General features: G+C 30.2%; 2 protein-coding genes and 1 long non-coding RNA gene across 9 annotated transcripts in view; 1 reads left to right on the top strand and 2 right to left on the bottom strand.

Annotated features, from left to right (window-relative positions):
• The window catches only part of LOC107997615 (presenilin homolog), a 74,959-nt gene that overhangs the window by 25,294 nt on the left and 34,426 nt on the right, over positions 1–15,239 (bottom strand). The window lies entirely within an intron of this gene.
• LOC107997646 (myosin-I heavy chain) overlaps positions 1–15,239 on the bottom strand; it is a 39,187-nt gene that overhangs the window by 6,624 nt on the left and 17,324 nt on the right. For 2 of the 3 annotated variants that reach the window (XR_001766040.3, XM_017056403.3), the window contains exons 4-12: positions 6,120–6,372; positions 4,867–5,201; positions 4,037–4,519; positions 2,726–3,629; positions 2,402–2,654; positions 2,236–2,271; positions 989–2,024; positions 330–919; positions 69–258 (exon numbers count right to left, since the gene is read on the bottom strand). Coding sequence is in view for 2 of the 3 variants with exons in the window: in XM_017056403.3 (XP_016911892.2) it covers positions 69–258; positions 330–919; positions 989–2,024; positions 2,236–2,271; positions 2,402–2,654; positions 2,726–3,629; positions 4,037–4,519; positions 4,867–5,201; positions 6,120–6,372 (4,080 nt within the window). In the remaining variant the exon portion in view is untranslated. The remainder of the gene's footprint in view (positions 1–68; positions 259–329; positions 920–988; positions 2,025–2,235; positions 2,272–2,401; positions 2,655–2,725; positions 3,630–4,036; positions 4,520–4,866; positions 5,202–6,119; positions 6,373–15,239) is intronic. The other variant, XM_017056401.3, reaches the window with a different exon arrangement.
• Positions 8,362–14,344, top strand: LOC107997647 (uncharacterized). 5 transcript variants are annotated; one of them, XR_009829678.1, is made up of 6 exons: positions 8,397–8,486; positions 8,563–8,677; positions 8,747–9,229; positions 9,314–12,367; positions 12,457–12,553; positions 13,509–14,344. It is a non-coding gene; the product is annotated as an uncharacterized LOC107997647 (long non-coding RNA). The 5 variants fall into 5 exon arrangements; XR_003697672.2 differs by having other exon boundaries at positions 8,362–9,224; positions 9,314–11,353; positions 11,445–12,367; XR_009829680.1 differs by having other exon boundaries at positions 8,362–9,224; positions 9,314–12,031; positions 12,125–12,367; positions 13,509–13,674.

Here is a 15,239-nt window from a genome sequence, read left to right on the forward strand (position 1 = left end):
AAAATAAAAAAAAAAGAGAATTAATTTTATTTAAATCGAGAGTATTTAAATCTTTTTTTCTGATTTACCTTCACAACGTTATATACAGCTTGAGCGTACAACATATTAACTTCGACAGGATCTTGAGATATTTCTCGGGTATTTCGGAAAAGTCTTCGTTTAAAAACGAATCGATTATCACCACTTCCTAAAGTAGCATTATTTCCACGACGAAGCGTTGAAAAGGTTGATTGTGCTGTGTTTAGTTTGCATTGTTTCCTGAAAAAATAAAATTAATTATCAATATAAAAACTTATTAAAAATTTATTAATAATAATAATGAAACTTACATTTCCCAAGCGGCTATAACGTCGTACAAATAATCATGTGCTCGTACATGTTCCTCTCCATCTGGTCTACTTTGATAAATTGCCCAACCTTCTAGAGATCTAAGACCTAACTTTTCACCTAATTTGGCAACAGCATCGGCAGCAGTATCTGTTGGATGCACATCAATTGCTTTGGTTCTTCCATCCAAAAAGAAAAATCGGCAAACTATAGTGCCTAATCGTCTCATAGCTGCAATCTCTACAGTCGATGGTGGATGTTGTCTACAGGAAACTTTCATGTTTTTACAATTATCCACACACCATTGAACATACTGTCGAAGTTTGCCTTCAAGAGCCAAATTCTTTCGTAAGAAAGATACAAAGTATTTATACAATAGTTTACTAGGTTGAAAAGCAACAATAGCTAAACAGAGCAATAACCATACTCGTTCAGCCCATTCTGGGTTGGGATTATTAGTTGCTTGCCTCATACATTGAACGAAAATTTCATCTCTTAATTCTTCACGTTCAATACCGTAACCAATTATGCTTTGAATAGTTGCAATTTCTTGATCTAGTTTCATTTCTCCTCTTATATACTTACAAAGGTCCTAAGATTTAAAAAAGAACATTAATCTCAAAATTTATCAATGAAACAATATATATAAATAATTACTTACTCTAAAGACTGAACAAGCTACATTAACATTATCAGGATCATACATATGAATATGAGAATTTGGTATAGTAGAACCTTTATAATAAGTAACCATTTCATACTTGGGAATATATTCTACACTCTTGCCACGTGACTTTCTAGTAAGTGTAGCCATTATCGTACCTTCCGGAGATCGCTCATGACTATTGAAATAATTTTGTGCAAATTCAACAATATCATGATAAGTAACTTCGTTATCAGATTCTTTTTTGTCTTCTAATTCTTGAAGTTTACGTTCTACTCTACATTTGCGTCTTTGTTCTCTTTCTACAGGTGGTTGTTGAGATTGTTGTGATTGTTGTTGTTGTTGATCATGACCATTCTGTTGTTGTTGAGGTATTGGTTCATGATGATTATGATGTAAATGATGATTGTTTGAATTTCTAGATCCTGGTCTAGATGGAGGACTACCAGCAATTGATTCTTTCATGATTTTATTATTTGGTACTGGTGGAGGTGAACTACATGATTCACCATTGACCAATGGTCCAGAATTTCCATTAATTAAAATTGGACTACTAGGACTATTTTCTTCGCGTGGTAACACAGATTCATAAATTGGCTCTCCATTATCAGTAGAAGAATCACCATTTATTGTTAATGTAGTAGGAGGTGGTGGAGGTGGAGGAGGTTCAGTAGGCTCTGGAAGACTCGGCTGACCAAGTTTGCCAGTATTTGAACAAGGTATTCTTTGAGATTGTTGTTGCAATGGCGAGGTAACTTCTTGTCCATTTGGAGTATTTGCTTTAGATTCTGCTTTCGAATTCATTTCCAATTCTTGTTGAATTACTGTTTCTAATTCTACATCAAGATCTTCTACCAATTCGTCCATTTGTTCGCCAATTTCTTCGATGATCTGATTACCTTTTGATGATTGTACGTCAGACAAGAATGAAAATAGATTGTCTAAGTCTACAGATTGTAAATCTGATGCAGCCATTTTAGAATTCATTTGCTCCGCCATTTGGGACAATGCAGCAATTTCTTCTTGTGCTTTTCTGTAAAATAGAATATTTTATGAATATATTAAAATTTTATTTAATAATAAAATATTTTAGTTTCTAAGCGCACGAATTAGTCAGGTGCTGATGTGTGGATTTGATAATAACGCACTAAACGCTGCATCTATGTTAAAAGCAATTATTTTTAATGAATTCATCATGCTGCAGGAATTTTAATTCGCCATTTTCGAATTACCGATGAACTTACCCGGGTTCCATTCCAACAATACCATTGTACTGCGCGCTATAAAGGACACAAACGGAATATACTATTAACACACGAACGAACGACTATCCTATACTATTATCACGGCACTTTCTACACTGTGAAATAAATGTGTTGTATCATAATTTCAAAATAATTATTTTTATACCTTTGACTTTCTTCCAAAGCTTTCTTATCTTCCATTAATCTTCTCTCCTCTTCCAATCTCTCTCTTTTCCTCATTTCTTCATCTACTCGTCTCATTTCTCTCAAAGCGGCTGCAACTTCTCTTGCAAATACACCACGTAAATGACTTTGTATCACAATAGCTGCTCTCCGTTTTCTAATAAACATTATTCTCAATTTCCAGCCTCGGTATGCATGTTGTACTTTCAATGCAGCATCTCTTATGCGTTTATATTCTGTAAAAATACATAGTTTTATCAGTAAAAATAAGATAAAGAATTTAATGTATCAATTAAAAATAATTTACCGCGTCGAACTGTATAACCCCTCCATATTTTTTGAATCATTATTGCGTTACTAGTAACCATTTGATTTCTACAATCTTCCAAAGGTTCATGTACATAACTTCTTAAAAATACTTTAGTCTTGCCTATTTGCCATTCGGTCTCTGGTATACCTTGACTACTAATCAAGGATCTAACAGATTCTTTTTCATTATAAGTACGCGACATACGTCCTTTTTCCAGACAACGATATCTTGCTATAAAGTCATGGAAAGGCATATGTATAGGAAAACCTTCTTTCCTGATTCTAATAATATCCAACATGCCTAAATATTTCAACTGGTCCAAAACCAACTTCTCATCATAATGATTTGCAATTTTTTGCATATTAGGTTTAATACATCTGGCATACCAGGGTATAGTAGCTTGAAGAACATCGACCAAAGCTTGCAACTGATGTCTGAAGGAATCGCAAAGCGTTGGTTTGCCTTTCGAAGTTCCACGAGACATAGTAGTCGCATTTCCACCGCTTGCACGGGCTACTGTACATCCCAAGAGATCTTGATAAACTGTAATTTCTTGCACAAATTCATTTGTACTTCTAGACATGAAATCGAAGAACACGTCTTGCTGTACATCTCGATTTTTATCCACAAATCCTTCGACTGTATACGTTACGCAACCTGCATAATGTTTTACCCCAAATTCTTTTTCCCATTTTCGTCGATCATCTCCTTTCACATAGCATGGATGGTTCTCGAATTCTGCATGCAAATTGGTCAAATAAGCTAGGTCTGAACCTTTCGGCATATGGCACTGTTCGGTTAGTAATTTAAGAACACATCGTGGAGGTTTCTCGATTAATTCCAGGCACATGGTGTTGTCCGTGAAGGTGATATGGGAGTATTGGATCTCTTCCTGTCGGTACTGAAATTCAAAACGTTTCACGTGTTATGATAACCAACATAGAAGGACAAGTATCACCTAATCAACTTAAGAACGAGTTTATTTTTATTATTAATCGTCGATTTTAATAAAATAAAGTGACAAATTATTACATCGATTCGAGTAAACAAAATTATGTAGATAAACTTGAAATTATATAGATATATAAATAATTTAAGTAAATCTCGAATGTATATTAAACATTACATAAAAAAATTATCGAAGTGTTCAATTCAATTACCCTCACTATCTCCTGCCAATTGAGGTCAATTGAATTTCATCTTATCGATTACAAAATAAGTTCATCATCTCACCCTACCATCGTTAATCGTATCATATAACCGATTAAATATATAGGAAAACAACAAGAACGTCTAGAAACAACTTACTAGTTCCTGTTCCAACGCGAACACGTAGTGATTGAAAAACTTGTGCAGCTTTTCGTTCGTATAATTAATACAGAGTTGCTCGAAACTGTTCACGGCAAAGTTCTCAAAGCCAAATATATCCAAAACACCAAGAAATCTTGAGCTATCCTGGCCAGGGTTTGTACAATTATTTATGTGATTAATTAACCAGGCAAACGTTCTCGAATATAATGCTTTCGCCATAGCATGTCTATTTTCACGGGCTTCTTGAACCTTCAATGGTATCTCAGTAATATTTCCTCGGACGTTTATCTGTCGTATCAAAACCACCTTGGTGAGATCTTCAACCTGAAGTCCGAGTAAAGGTGCAACTGTACCAACGATGTCAAGGTCTTCTTTAGTTAGCTCGCATCTCTCACCATCCACATCTTCAAAGTTTAAATTTCCGAGCCAGAGAATGGCAGACAGGACTCTGAAAATACCCTCGCACATTTCTGGCGCGACCTATAAAAACGGGAACATAATTTATTATCTATTTATTTTAATAATGTATTTTAACAATATAAGTAATATAAGAATAACAATGAATAAGAAAAAGAAGAAATCAAGAAGAAAAAAATATTAAAGAAAGACATTATATTTTTGTTTTAAAATATTCTTTGATAATTTTCTTATATTTTAATTTTCTAAATAATTTTAATTTTTTAAATATTTAAAATAAGCTGTATAAATAAAGAGAGAATGTTAAATATTTCAGTTATACAAAGTTGTTTATATTGTTACTACATTATTTACTAATAATATCAATGAATTATAGCATTTTACGACATCACTGATTATGTATTAATTACCTGTAGTACATTAAATGCAAGCCTAAGAGCATCCAGCTTCTTGCAATCGGAGATTCCATCGATTTTCACGCAGCCAGACTGATTCAAATATTTGTAATGACTGGCTGGCATCAGTTTATATTGTTCGGCAAATTCCTTATCCCTAGTCCCAGCCTCGACCAGCTGATAGAACACGTGGTAATTTCTCTCGCCGGCGCTTTGAAATGTTATGCGACTCTGCTCGAGCAAATAATCTTGGATGATGCATCCCTTGATCATCCACTTGCTATCAAAGCATACTTGCATAAACTTGCCAAATCGAGAGCTATTATCATTCCTCACTGTCTTCGCGTTTCCTATTTTAAAAATAAATATAAAAATATTTAAATAATGATTATTATGAAAGAAGAAATTTCCATAAAAATCTGTAACCTTTTGATTGAAAAGTCTATAATAGAAAAAAATATTGGAAAAAGAAATTTAATATTTTAATATTGACAGAATTAAACGATGTTGAAAAATATTTTTATAACGAAGTTATAACATTTTGAAGTGTATGCGCTTTGTCGAGATACAAAAGCAAACGGTACAATTTTCATGACACTCCCCTTAAATCTTTTGCTTCTCGTGACCCAGTTTTTACCCCTCGCGCTTTTACATTTAACACCTGACTCATTCTCGGCCTCTCGACTTCGAATAATGAATCCCCTTTATTTTTTAAATGGTATTAAGAATAACGTTCATCGATCCATTTCATTAAAGTCTTTTACATTCCGTTTATATTTCTTTTTCGAGCGTTGCCTTCAGAATGAGAAAAAAAATCTCGAAAAAAGATTTCTCTTGGACTTTTATAAAAAGTGTTTGTAAAATAGTTTCGTAATAAATCTATTTTTAATGAAACTTGAGTGAACAGTTTCTAGTTTCTTCTATTTAGTTTCTAATAGTTTCTGATCATTTTCAAAATTTTCAATTAACAATGATTTTATGAAAAATGGAAAATTTGAATTGACAAATTTTTTTTTAATAATAATTCCATTTGTAAATATAATAATATAAAATAAAGTGAAAATAAATTATGTTTAATTTAATATTAAAAATAATCCAATCAAGTTTAAAAAGTTACATAATAAAGTTTCCAATCGATTTTATGAAGGACAAACTTTTCGTTAGCGTGATAGGCTATAATTTTCTGGAAAATTAAGAGCAGAAAGTAAATTGAATGAAAATATAATTAACGGATAAAAATTGGTTGTAAACAAGATTATTGTAATTACCGAAAGCTTCGAGGATAGTGTTCGCTTCCAAAATTTGTTGTTCTACCCATGTATCGACATTACTGGTCACCGAGCAAAGATACTGTAAGATGAATTTTGTGGTTTCCGTTTTGCCTGCGCCACTTTCTCCCGATATCACACAGGATTGATTGCTCTCTGTATCCTGAAGTGATCTATACGCCGCTTCCGCCAATGCAAATACATGTGGCTCCAACGAACCCATTTTTTGGCCATGGTATCGATTCACGTATTCCTAAAAAATCAAAAAATTTGATTCTTTTTTTTAGAAAATCTCTTTTCAATAGAAAAAACATGATAAAATTATTCACAAAAAAGATTTATTATTTTTATGGAGTTCAAATTATTTTTAATTCTATATTATATATTTGGTAGTTGAAATAGTTTTGAGATATTAGACGACGAAATTAAAAGTGTAAAATCTATAGGAATAACTTTATTTCCGATCCGGAGAAAGTTTAATTCACTTGTTAATAAGATTATCTACATCTAAAATATGTGTATATTAAACAATAGATATATAATATAATCAGTGAATATTGTAATAGTAAAAATTATTGATAGATTTTTTGAAAAAATAAAATACATATAAGATTGCAAATTGAAATTTGATTATTATTATTTAATTTATAATTAATAAATAATTTTACTTACTTACTTGAGTATAAAAAACAAAATTGAACAAAGAAATTTATTCTATTTCAATTATTTTAGTTATAATAAATATTTATAATAAATTTTAATATATTTTTTCTATTTTTTCTTTCTGTCATGGGAAGAAATTATGATATAATTAATTTTAATTAGTTTTAATTATTGTTTTATCATTGTGACAAATAGACTGCGATAATTCAATACATTTAAATTAAAGGCGATAGGCTCAACAACCCTGGTAACCCGATTAATTCCAGATGTCATTTGATAGGACATTCTACGTCCAAGTTCCATTAAGTCCCTTTCATTTATGATTCCCTTGAGAGATCGTATTACAGTTCTAAAAGATATGTACATCAATAGTTCGATTTCAAACAGATTAACGCTTTGCGTTTATATTATTCGTATCAGATGGTCTCCATTGCTTGCGAAATCTGTTTTATTTAACACTACAAATTTATTATTTATATTTGTTACTATTTCAAAAATGATATACAATGCAATTTTTTTTCTTTAGTCTAATTTAATATATAAATTATAATAGAAATAAAAAAAAACACCTTCTATAGCATATATATAAATATAATAAAAATAAAGAATAATAAAATAAAACGAAATAAAGAAAATGATAAAAAAAATTTATACCTAACTTTCTTAAATCAATTACATATTTATCGTAAGAAAAGAACAGAAATAGCATGCTATTGATTTCAAATATTGGAATTCCATAATTTTTAAACTGAAGAAATTTTCCTTATTAGACAGTTTTTCATGAATCTGTGCATCCATGAATTATATATGACATATGACACTTTAGCTAGTCTTGTGCTTGCAGCCAGTACCGAACGAAGTAGTGCAACCCAGTTTCATGTCAGACATATCCTCTGCGCAACTGCGAGCGCAGAGAACGTTAATTCATTAACCCTCACGGCTCGTGAAAATTCATCGAAATGCTTGATCCATTTCCATAAAACCGCAGAGAACTCTCAGCATTCTACCTTCTGTTACATATGTACATACATTCACTGTGTCTATACATCTTAACGAAAGATCGAATCTATAACGATTCAATAATTTTATTTAGATTGGAGTGTTACATGAAATTCTCACAATTTACTTTATTTTTTCGCCGGGAGAGGGAGAACGCGTCAAGATTTCGGTTGTAGTATTCAAAGATGCACGTTTCATTCGAGGAAATGTACGTAGACTGTGGAGAAAAGAGAAAAAAAATTATGCAAACATAACAGTATGCAGGGTGAAATTTACGTAACTGGAATTTCGTGAATTGCTTGGTAAATGTTGATGTTGGCAAAAATTGGCTGAGATGAAAGTCGCGATATTCTAACGCACTCTGGTGAAATATTTAAAAAGTTTCTTTTCTTTGATATTCTTGAATATTTCAAGTTTAATTTTTCTAAAAAGAATAAATAATGTTGAAAAAAAAGAAATTGATGTTATTTCCAGTTTCTATATTAATCTCTATAGATTTTTCTATATATATATATATATATATATATATATATATATATATATATATATATATATAAAAATCTGCTCAAAAATACGCCATCTGTCGTATTTTTCAAATAACTAATGAAAGTTGTTATTTTCCTTTCTTTTCTGAATGTAATCAAAGGATAAAGATAATACCAAGAAGACACTTTATCGGATATGTTTGAAAGGAATTATCTTTAGGTATGTTTGCATGGAAGATAAACTTAAATTATGACCATAAGTTCTTGAGAAAATAAATGGTCTCCGTTAAAAATAGCGGAATACAACGAATTCCAGGTGGCTGTCATACGGAAGTCCTATAGACATATCTTATCTGTCTTCTTTGAAAAGTACATATATATAAATGTGCCCATATGTATATCCGTACATTGGTATGTGTGAATATATGGATTTTCGACAATCTCCATACTTTTTTTTATGCATAATTGTTTGTTTTTTAGAAATGTCAATTTTTAGGAAGCTGCTATTATTAAAACGATGTTTGAATAGCTCTTACCAGGCTATCTAATTTTTATTGCGAGATTGTTCGGTTGGAGGATATATCTATTGTCGAAAATGAGATTTTTTGAAATATGACTATCATTTTTTAAATCTAATATTTTTTCAAATATATAACATATTTAAATATTCATCTTCATATAGTAATAATATAACTTTTTAGCTCATTTAAAAATTTTTGTTTAATTATAATTATAAAATAATTTTTGTTTTTATGAATATTATGATACGATATGAGAGAATATTATAATGTATTAAAATTAAAAATAAAATTTATAAAAATTTATTAAATTATTAAAAAATTATTGTATAAAAAGATCGTAAGTATTGTATAAAGCTATATCTTTAAATTCTTTAATTTGTATGCTATTATTCCAGATTTACAGTTCTATTATCATACGTGTCCGCACATTTCAAAGCGTAATGTATATCTACTTATATCTATTTCTGTTTCTTTCACACCATCAAAAATATCTTTTAGATTCTCAAAAACTTCTTCCTCTTTGTAGAATGGAACAAAATGACTGGCTCTTTGCTTTCACACAATGGTCGAAAAGAAAAGAACGGAAGAAAAGCGCGGAAAACGAGCGAGCTATGCGCATCGCGAATGTTTTGACTCGAAGCGAGTATTCGTGAGCCTCGAATGAGCGAAGAACTTGTGTCCCCATTTATTCCTGCAGCTGCGACTGCAAAATCAGTGCACGGTTCGCCGACTAGAGGCCACGACTCGTGTCAGGACACCGAGGTCGTGCTTACGACCCCTCTTTCTTCGATGGTGTCGTTGCCCGATTAGGTACGCAAAGACAAGCGGAAAAACGAGGTTACATCGAATCGAACGTAAAAACAATTGTTTTCCATATATTTGTTTCTTAATCCTTCTATTGCATATTTGTTTTCTATTTTTGAAAAATATTCGATAAAAAATCTTTCATTTTTAATTTTTATTGCATTTTACATATTAATAATATATATATCATAATTTTAGAATTGTTTAATATCTATCGATAGTTTTTTTTTTAATATTGCAAACGATATTAGGATACTTCTTGTAATTTTTTATAATTTTTTAAACATTATAATTTTTACATTAACTTATTTATTTTTGTTTTTAATTAATAATAAAATTCATTTAGTGAGAAAATTGTTCAAAAAAGATTTCAAAAAGAATAGATTTCAAAAATTAGATAATTAATTAAATATATCAGAAGATATTAATATATATTAATATAACATTAATATGATAAAAGAAAATTTTAATATTGATTAAAGATATTTCATATATTCTCATATTATATAGAAAAAATGATAAAAGAAAGCTTAGATTATTAGATTTCTTCTAAGTTTATTTATTCTTGATGATTGGCAAAGAACATCATAAAAAACTCGTAAAGAACTTTTATGGGGAATGAAAATGTGTATTGTCAATCGAAAAAATTATAGCGAAATTATATTTATTTCTTAAATCTTATTGATATTGGAATTGAGATCAAAAATATAATATTTTATTCTTTGAAATTTTTTAATTATTAGCACGATTATGATTCGATACATAAAAAGAATCCAATTTCTATACAATAATCTCAAAATATATCTTGTATTAACTTAAGTATTTATTTTTCAATTTTATTTTTAATACTATAATCAAAATGCATAATCAAAATCTTTAATTTTCAAGATATACAAAATCATGATAATAAATTTATAACGAATATATATTCTAAAATTTGATTTAAAAAATAAAGAAATATGAAATTTTTTTTACGAAATGATGGAAATTATACACGTGAGAACGGAGATCTACATCTTATTTGCATGAAAACCTAACGAGGCATTGGTGGTCACGTGAGCAGAGCCCATTCTTCAAACCAAAGAATGAGACGGCTCCAGAAAAAGGGGGACGCTTCGTTTTCTCGAACGAACAAAACCACAGCCGGTAAAACGGCATAAAATAGAAGAGACCTGGAACAAAATGGAACGATCTAACAGCCTGCAGCAAGTCTGATCTTAATGACGACACATACTGGCGGTCCAGTTACTGTTGGATGATCGTCTTTGACGTAAACCAGCACGGTTGATTACTTCGAAACAGTCGGATTGATTGTTCGTGAAATATGAGTGAAACAAAAAAAAAAAAAAAAGAACGAAAGAGAGATAGAAAGATAAGTAATATGCAACAATGAAATAAAAATGTTCTCTCTAGAGTATACCTTGGTTTGTATTATACTGCACATGAAATATATCGAGATGCTCCAGTTTCCTTTGTTTTTGAAAAGATACTGATAAACTAAGAACTAATTTTTGACTCAATATTTCTAAATATCATTTATCAATTTTTTCTTTAATTTATTCAATTGTCGTCTCTCTTTCGTGAATCCGTATATTTACTTATATATTTATTTCGTTTCTTTTATAAATTTTTTTGAAATATTATTTATTCGATTGAATGATTTAATTTTTGAAGAAAAGTAACATAATCTTTTAAAAATTTCAGGAACTCTATTAGCATTGAAGTTACGTGCTAATAATGATAAATATCAAGAATGAATACGGTATAAAATTTATCGTGGTTTTTAAATGGCAGCGGAAATTATCCTTTTAAAAATTTTTTTCAAATATACATCATAACTATGTGATTTTTAGGACTTGATGTAATTTTTTAAAACTTCAGAAATTACTGTGTTGAAGTTATCTGATAACAATGATAAATCAGGATTAACTATGACGTAAAATGTTACTGCGATTCCATAAATGGCAACGGAAATTATCCTGATCCTATCCAAGATAGATATCGTGGTGGTCGACGATTAATCAAAACACGATACCGTTCACGAGGAGAACCGATATTCAATTACCACAAAATTATCCTTACATACTAAGATCGTTGAGACCTGCTAACTGTATTCCTAACTTTCTTCTATGAGTTAGGCTAACGATTGAGAGAAATCGATTAATTCTTAATTCTTGTTGATTAAAAAACAATAAACTGCAAGAATTACCGTGAAAATATTTAAGTAAATAGTAATTTAAAAAAAGTAATTTCTTTCTTTCAATTATATTGTATAATTTCTTGTATATAAAATTTTTGAACGAATTCTACTATATATTCACTTGAAATCAACTGAAACACTTTACTTTATATAATCAAATCAAAATAATTTCACTTATATGAATATTAATATATAAATTAAAAGTATATAAAATAAGTCGAGTTAAACTTAAAATTCAAGGTAATATAAATAATTCTTTATCCTCAATTCGTGTACAATTATTTTTAACCGTATGTCACGTTCAATATCCAATCGAATACGTTGAATTTCTAGAAGAAAAGAATCGGTAATAGGTTTATGCGAATCGACATGAGTACCCGGGCACCGTCGCCAACGAGAGGAAAGGACGAGGCACCGAAGGCTCCAGGGCAACCACGACGAGTCTCCGAATCCGATGTGCGCTCCAGCCCGATCAATAACACGGGGCGTGCACCACACCGAGCCACCCTCTTCCTTCTTGCCAGCTAGGGGTCCTCGTTTGGTACCCCGGCTGACCTTCGAAATTACCGATCTATCGTATATATACAATCGTTTCACATTTTAATCTTTTTCTTCTATTTGTTATATACTTTACTTAAAAATATATTTATTATTCATATCTTTAGGAACAGAGGCAACTTGGAATTTTCTTGTTAGAGACAACGCCCTCTTAGATTCTGGAAACATTATTATTCTAAGGGCAGAATTTATTTTGAGAATAAGGTAAGGAAGAAAGGAAGGAAGTTTTTTAAGTTATATTCTTTTGTTAAATGGTTTCTGAAAATAGATAAAGATTGAATAATTAGAAATATGGAAAAGATTTAATTGATAATATAATTAGAATTTGTTTTAAAAAAAAGAAAGTTTTTATATTCTTGTATTAGATAATAATTTAAATAAAAGATAGAGATTGAATGTGTAGAAATTAATATAAATGAAAGATAGAAATATGATAAAATTATTTAAAAGGAAAAGAAGTTTTTGAATTTTGTTCTTTTAGTAAATAGTAATAATTGAATTCAATTTGAAAAATTGTTTAAGAATTCAAATTAGAGATTAATTGGCAGAATATTTGGTTTTATTATAAGTTTTATCAAGAAAGATCTATTCAAAAGAACTCTTTTCAAAACCTCTTTAAAACATGACTCATTTGGTATGTACAACGCGAATTCATAAAGTCAAAAGAACGTGATTAGTGTAAAGACACGCGTTATACATCAAAGCGGTTTTCCATCGAATCTATTACATAGACAACTCGTGGAAACCTGTCGAACATGAATTACGGAAAAAATACTATACTAAATCTCTTTAAAAGATTACTCGAATCAAGCAAATAAAATTACGTAATGATACGAAAAAAAATTATAAAATACACAAAAATAGAAAAAAATTAAAAAAAAATTAATTCTCTTATAGAATTATTTAAACGAAAAGATAAAAAAAATTATACTGAAATAACGTAATCTTTTACATATACATATATATAATATATATATAATCTTTACAATAGAAAAAAATAAAAGAGGGTCATACGACTTCGACCAGGTGGAAAGGGTTAAATCGCTGACTCGGAATAAATTTTATTGTACCGTCATTTTTTTTCTTTTTTAATGCCTTAATTTGATTTAATCGCATAACCCTTTCGTTTTATTTTATTTTTTTTCTCTCTCTTCCATAGCACGACGCCACATGATATTCAAAGGGTCGAATGCCGTTCGAGGACCGTTTCACTGTCGGCGACCCGTATTTACGTACGAAGTGGCTGCCACTCGATCCCGAAATAAGTCCTCGCGCGCAGGCTGCGCACCCTAATTCACTGGCCAGGCTGATATGCGCGTTAACGCCGCCAATGGTTTTAAGCCCGATGCTCGCACGCCTCGAAATAGAGATTAAAAAGCGACGCACGCATGAGAAATAGGAGAAAAATGACGTGCACGATTATCGGGGATATGCGCTTGGCAACTTCGAAATCCCCGCCTTTTTTCAGATCAGATAAAAACCAATTTGTCATTGGTTATCGGAAACAGGAATATTTTCGAAAGTAACGCATAGATAATTTTCTTGGGAACGGTGGGAATATTTTTGAGTTATGAAAGTGGAAAGTGGTTTAACACGTTCGCCACGTATAAGGTGTCTTGAATTCGAGTTGTAATATATTTTAAAGTACAGTCGATCGCGAAAGTCTTTGTGTATTATTATCTCGCAAAAATTTATTTTGTTGATGAAAGTTTTTTGCGTAAATACATAAATAATAGATTATATGCAGAGATTGGAATTTTTTTTCTCTTTTTTAAATATAATTTTGTCTAGAAATATTTTTTGCAATTAGAACGTTAAAGATATATAATGTTATAAATTTAATATATACATTCATACGTATATATATATATATGAAAATTATATTTCTTGGAAATAATCGATTATTTGAAGTGACAATAGTTTATGGAAATAACGAAAAAATGAGGGGAAAATATGGTGTTTTCACAGCTGGAAAAATAAATGATTTATACCGATAGATCGATAATGGAATACCATGACCTAGAAAACCTTTCCAAAGAGTTGATCGGTCGTTTCGCGATATCACTACGAAAGCACATTGCGGTTTCCGTTTCCTGTTTTCCAATACGATAAATGCGTCCTGTCTTCGCGCGTTTTGCGTGTTAACGAAACAAGTTTGATAAGAACTTTGTATTGTTACAACATCAATCATAAATTATCAATTTTTTCTTATATTTTTATAACTATTATTTCTTATATGATGATAGATTACAACAATTCAATATCATCTTTATATTAAGACTAATGATAAAATCATAATTTTTAATTTTATATTTGAATTGACTCAAAAATATTTTATAATATTTTAATCGAAGAGTTTATAAGTATAATTACATTTTTGTAAAATTTTTGCTACAAAATAGCACTAGAATAATGGTCAGAATTATTTCAATAGTAAAAAGATAGAAAGGAAAAATTACTGTTAAAAATTCCAAAAAGATTCATGATCACAATTTAATAATGAAACTTTCATGAAATTCATGACCAACTTCTTAATTGTATACTGAAAGGAGAAGCCAATTATTACTTCGAGAGAAGAGGGGATGGGGGCACGTGCAGCCTTCTCTGTTCTTCGAGGCAACCGCCGTGTTTAATATTTGCTATTCTTCGACGCCACTTCCTGCACACATTTGACGCAGGAAGTGCGTAAGTAATTGCGCATTTTAGTAACAGCGGCACGATGCTTGTCACTTTAATTTTGCCGCATCCAGCCGATCGCTTTTTAATCGATATCCTATAATTTTTTACATTTTTCTTTAAAAAAAATATAAAAATAATTCTGGAAAGCAGTGAAGTAAAAGTAGATAATAAATATTATGAAAAAAAAATCAAAAAATAGACTTAGAATGCT

The sequence above is a fragment of the Apis cerana genome, linkage group LG5 (assembly GCF_029169275.1).
Source record: "Apis cerana isolate GH-2021 linkage group LG5, AcerK_1.0, whole genome shotgun sequence".
NCBI lineage: Eukaryota > Metazoa > Arthropoda > Insecta > Hymenoptera > Apidae > Apis > Apis cerana.